Source organism: Pteropus alecto, unplaced genomic scaffold (genome assembly GCF_000325575.1).
Source record: "Pteropus alecto unplaced genomic scaffold, ASM32557v1 scaffold395, whole genome shotgun sequence".
Lineage (NCBI taxonomy): Eukaryota > Metazoa > Chordata > Mammalia > Chiroptera > Pteropodidae > Pteropus > Pteropus alecto.
The window spans coordinates 720,763-726,593 of NW_006438643.1; the positions used below are offsets into that span (position 1 = coordinate 720,763).

Consider the following 5,831-nt stretch of genomic DNA (forward strand, 5'->3'; position numbering starts at 1 on the left):
AAAAAAACCACACACACACTAATGAATTACTGAGCATGACATAGGAAAGATGTCAGTACTGACAGAGAGTTTGTGAAAACCATTCTAATAAGTCTAATTCTGTTAGATTATAATGTGTAAATTATCTCTGGTGAAATATGTTATTTCTGTTTCACTAAACTTCTTCCTTATCTTGGTCATTGTTCTTTAATAAAATTACCATCTTCTTGTATCTTTATGGAAAATATCAAACCTATATTTTATTAAAATATCTAAATGTCCTGAAATATATTATTATTAAAGAAGTAATTTTATGAGTCCTTAGAAGATTGGATTTTCTCTTTGTCAGCCTTTAAATTCAAGTTTGTGTAGAAAGCCGTACTAATAAGGAAGATCCTTTATGATATTTCCATCATACCTGAGAACTGATAGAATTTACTTTTTATATTTAACTGGAAAGTGGGTGACCATATACACATGTAATAGACTTACTGGCATCTGTAGGCCTGTACCTCCAATTAACTCATTTTTTAAGTGATAATCCATAAAATATTCCAGCTAGTTAATGAAACACTCTGATCATGGGCTCAGTGGAAACCAGCCCAGATCATAATAAAATACATGACACTAATAACCCAAGCCTTATTTCTGCTATCCATTGGTTTAAGATTGTGAAAAAGAAAAAAAAAATCAAGGTGAAATGTTTCACTGCAATAAAAATCCTGCATCTGCTTCCTGCCCTACAGACTTCTTTATTTCTGATCATCTAGAGATCTCCTAATCCATTCAAGCTGCCTATAATCTTGGGTGGCTGTAGTCACAGTAACGGAGGTGATGGTGCAGTAGAGGTGGCAGTGGTTTAGGTAGAGCTGGTGAGTCAGTAAGGGCCTCGGCAAGAATCAAAAGGTGAAAATGGGAGCCTGAAGGGAATTTAATCAAATCGCTATTAACTGAGCTGCAGGTGAGGTTAAGAAAATAAAAACAGATATTGAAAGAAGTAATGGATATTGGATACCCAGAGACCAATATCATAAAGACTTTGTCAGCCCCTTGAACTGAAGGAGAAAGGGAAGAAAAAGTGTTCCTGGGTAAATTGTTAAGAGCTGTAGCTGTAGCAGATGGGATGCCTGGCAAGCAGTGACGGGACACATCTAATCAGACGCTTTATGTCAAAACAGGCTGGGAGTAGAAGAATAAATAACCCAAACTCTCTTCCTACACTTTAATTTCCTGTCAGTGCCTCCCATTGTCTCAATCCAACCAAATGCTAGAAGGCAAAGGAGTCTGGATTATACAGTATATAAGTTTCAAACCACCAGGGTCCAGAAAAATGCAGAATGGGCACAGAATATGGAAAGGCAGATAGAGCAGGAGCTAGATTCTCGATTCTCTCTCTCCTTTCTCTGTCTCTCTCTCTTCTGTCCATCCATCCATCCATCCATCCATCCATCATTTATCACCTATATTATCTATCTATCATCTATCATGATCTCTTTTGAATTTCGTTTGTCAAAGTCTGGTCATCTCACTGTATTCTACCCAAAGCCCCATCATAGTCTGGTTTGGTTTCGCTCATCTGAAATATGTTCTGTTCCTGCCTCTGCATTCATTTTACTGGCATGACATTTGTTCAGGTAGACTGAACAAATTTACAGCAGCTCTCAAGGAGGAAGTATGATCTTTATCATGTCCCAGTCACTTACTTCTTTGGTTGCCTATGGGTATGTGTATATGTTTATTATTATATTTATTTTTATTTTAGAAAATAGATATGTCATTAACTTTAGTCTTTCATCCCATTTGATTGGTTTGGTAGAAAGTCCTCCCATATTCTCACATATATTTAGCTTTGTTAATATTCAGGAGCCATTATGAAACATTTTTTACTTTCAGGTGATTTTGTGATTGTATATACAAAAATGTGAAAAAATACTTCAAAAAATGCACTTTCCCCCATCATCTTTGAAATTCTATATACTTTAGAAAAAGCTGAAGTTCATGTATATCATGGAGAAGGTCTTTAGTGCCTGAACTTCTTTTGTAGGTGCAAATGAAACACCTTTTGGAAGCCTGCCCTGAGTTCTTTCGTCCTAAGTGCGTAAACCATAGGGTTGAGGGAAGGAGGGATGATGTTGTGCAGCACATTGAGTAGAACTGGAATCAAAGTTGCCTTAGTCTCTGCCAGGTGAGTTACTGAAACCACCACGACGACTGTGTAGAAGAAGAAGATAAGGATGAGATGGGAGCCACAAGTGCTCAGAGCCTTGGATGCAGCTTCCGCAGAGTTCAGTCTAAGTACAGAACGCAGAATCAAAGTATATGACAATATTATAAGGCTTAGATCACTCCCCATCCCAACCCATGCCAAAACCAGTTGGCAAATGCTGTTTGACCTCTTGTCATCACAAGCCAGGCTTGTGACCCCAAGGTTAGAACACAGGCAATGCTCGATCTCATTCTTGGAGCAATAATTACGCTGGGCTGCAAGCACAGGCACTGGAATGACAAATAAGCCATTTCTTAGCACCATGAACAGGGCAGCTTTTAAGATTAAGGCATTGGTAACAATTGATGGGTAGCGAAGAGGGTGACAAATAGCTACATATCTATCGAAAGCCATGCAGAGGAAAATACCAGACTCCATGCCAACAAAGCAGTGAATGGCATATATCTGAGCAAAACACTCAGGGAGGCTAATGACCTTGGCATCAAACCAGAAAATAGCTAGGATCTTGGGCATGATAGTGGTGGCCAGGCCCATGTCCACCACAGAGAGAATGCCTAAGAAATAGTACATGGGCTGTTGCAGAGCAGGGTCCTGGCAGATGGTGATGAGGATGAGGATATTAGCACCAATTGCTGAGAGGTAGAGCAGTGCCAGTGGTAAAGAGAGCCAGTGCTGCCAGCTGTGAATGCCTGGAAATCCCAAAAGAACGAACTCAGAGACCTGGAATTTGGAGCTATTGGAGCCTTTCAAAGATGCAGACATATTTTCCTAAGAGAAAAAAAAATGTTTTTCAAAGTTGCTTTCTCTGAGCATGATCATCATTAACATTATTTTTAAACTGTCTCCATACAGCGTAGTTTGGTGTTGTAACATGAATTCTATAGTCCATCTCTTACAGCAATTTAAGATAAATTGCAATTAAATTCTAGAGCTTTAACAGTAGTATAAGGTAGACTTAAAGGTAACAATTATCAATGTTGACTATTAAGGGAAAATTCAGCATGAATCTCAAACTTCTATTTGTATTGACCTCAGTTATATCAGGTTGGGATCACCACATAGACATGATTCTAGTTGGGTAATTTTTTAACCTTCCTTTGTCTCTTCCGAATATTTGTGGAATCAGGTTGATGTGTTTGTTTTCTTCATATTTGTCTCAATCTTCCTTGATTCAGATTTTTGTTAATTGACAATAAGTAGATTTTTAAGAATGCAGAATTGTAGGAGATTAAACTTTGTAGCTACATTATTCCAGTTGCTACATATATCTGTTAAAGTTTTACATAGCCTTCCAAAATTTTCATATCATGGACTCTTAAAGATTTGTAGACTTAAAACATGTTCCTGATTAGGGAAGGAAAGCTTTTTTTCGACATTCTACTTTGCATGGTCTTCTGAGAAGGTCACAAAAGAATAGCTTGAAAAGTTAAGTGAGCATGTGACTGAATTTGTTGATTTAAGTAGTCATGGAATGGAGACAAATCTTATCAAATTATTTCTTTTTCTAGTTGAGTCTTAGAGAACCTATAAAGACATATAAATACAGGATTTAGATAGAAGTAATAAGAAGCTTTTGATTTTACTTAGTAAACAAGAACCACTTGTCCATCACATTGAAGAAACTGCCATTATATATTCAGAATCATGTTCATTATAGACTCATTATCTTTCCTCGGACTATTGTTTTTCATGTACTTTTTATTTTGTACAGGGGCCCAATCAGCCAAGTCTGAAACTAACCAACCAGGCTTCTCTTTCCATTGCTTCCTTATTGTGTTCATGTCTTTCTTTTACTTCATTCATACGCCCTCCTTTTCGTCAGTACCATTGTTTCTGGAATCTTGCCTGGTCACACTTGTCTCTAATTTCCCCATGCTTCTTTCTTTTTGTCAGCATTCTGATCTTTCTAAAATAAAACATTCCCTCACACTTGTGTTCAAATAAAGTTCAAATTCCTTTATCATGCTTAAGAAACTCTCAGACATGAATAAATTCATTGAGTATCATCCCTTGGTTTTTATTTGTTTGTTTGTTTTATTATGGTGACATCGGTTAATGAAATCCAGTTAGTTTCAAGTGTACAGTTCCACAATAATCCTTTGATTTTAACTACCTTGTATTCTACATTTCAGATACACATAATATTTGCCGTTTACTAATTTTTCAAGGTATTTCATTGTTAATAGTTTTGCCATGGTAGAAGATACTGTAGGTTCATATGCAAGAAAAAAGAGTGACTAGAAAATTATGTACCAAAGTTTTTAAATATGTTTAAAGTAAAATTATTAACTATTTAATTACATTAGCTATGGATTTATTTCTGATATAATAACTTTTAATACAGAAAAAAGCTTAAAGAAATTAAAATCTTCTTGTGGTAGCATCAACAAGAGAAGATTCATATTAGCAGCTAGATGCATTTTTTTTTTAGATATTTCTCACTGCTTCTATGTTTGGACAAACATATACTACCCAATTATGGGTGAATCATCCTTCTTTAATGGGAAAGTAATTTGAGGAATGCTAAAATCATCTAAATGTATTCATAACAAATTTATGAGTAACAGACACAATCAGATTATGAGATGAAGCTAATTTGACTTTGGACTTTTAGATGACAGTTCTGAAGGATTTCAGCATAATAGCTCCATCTTGAGAGTTTGAAAGTATGTAATCCATTTGACTGTGCAAGGCCTGGTATTTTTGGCAAATAATTATTTATTATTATACATCCTCATATCAAATACACCATCTCGTATCTTTGACATTCTTTCCCATTTTCTTTTAAATGTTTTTCCCTCATTGACATCTGTGTGATACAGTTAAGGAGCAGGTTTGAGTTAATAGAAAGAAATAATTGTTTTTAAATCATTATTTATTTTAGAAATTAGAGGTTAGCAGGGCATGAAGTGTGATTCTGCTATGTAAAGCAGCTAATATATTAATCCTAAAGATAATCTGGCCCTTGTTTTGTAGATTAAGTGACTTCTAGAGCATCATACAACTATGGTTATTTTTTAATTCTGGCCTAACCTACTTGAAAATGTTCTCCAAGCCTCTGTATCTTGCTAGGGCAGAGAGAAAAGTCAATCTCTTGTGCAGGATGTTGTCGAAACAACATAAAAAAAGGTGAAGGATATACCATCTGATGCTCTGAGATTTCGCCAGCATGACCATACCAAGTTTTTAGTACTTACTGTGACAATGAGCAGAAACACAATCTGAGGTCCTGGCAATTCAGGGGTTTCCTACAGGGCAAAGACACAACTTTCTGAAATAAGAGCTTTCACGTGAGATCAGCCTGTGTTCTCGGCTGGCACACAAACTGGAAATTATTAACTTCTGGAATTTATGGGAAGTTATAAGCAGCTCCGTGATCTAAGGATAATAGGCCTCCTTTGGAGACAGGACGAGAGAGCCCATAGAGAAAGGTGAATTCCTAGGATGTTAAATCCCAGGAAGGTTGAAAGAAGATGAACTCAGAGGTATGGTTACTATTAATGTCACCTGGGGACTTAAATAAACAGAAAAATGCCCTCATTTATGAAACCAATATAGGCCTAGAAAGGGTGGGAGATTTTATTAGAATATTTGAATTGTTCTTTAGCACAATGTTTCAGAGGAT

At 36.2% G+C, this 5,831-nt stretch overlaps 1 protein-coding gene across 1 annotated transcript; it reads right to left on the reverse strand.

The window, feature by feature from the left end:
* Positions 1-1,999: 1,999 nt before the first annotated feature.
* Positions 2,000-2,968, reverse strand: LOC102886508 (olfactory receptor 56B1). The gene has a single exon (XM_006915726.1). It carries the CDS (start codon positions 2,966-2,968, stop codon positions 2,000-2,002), a length of 969 nt encoding a protein of 322 aa, XP_006915788.1.
* Between the last annotated feature and the right edge of the window lie 2,863 nt (positions 2,969-5,831).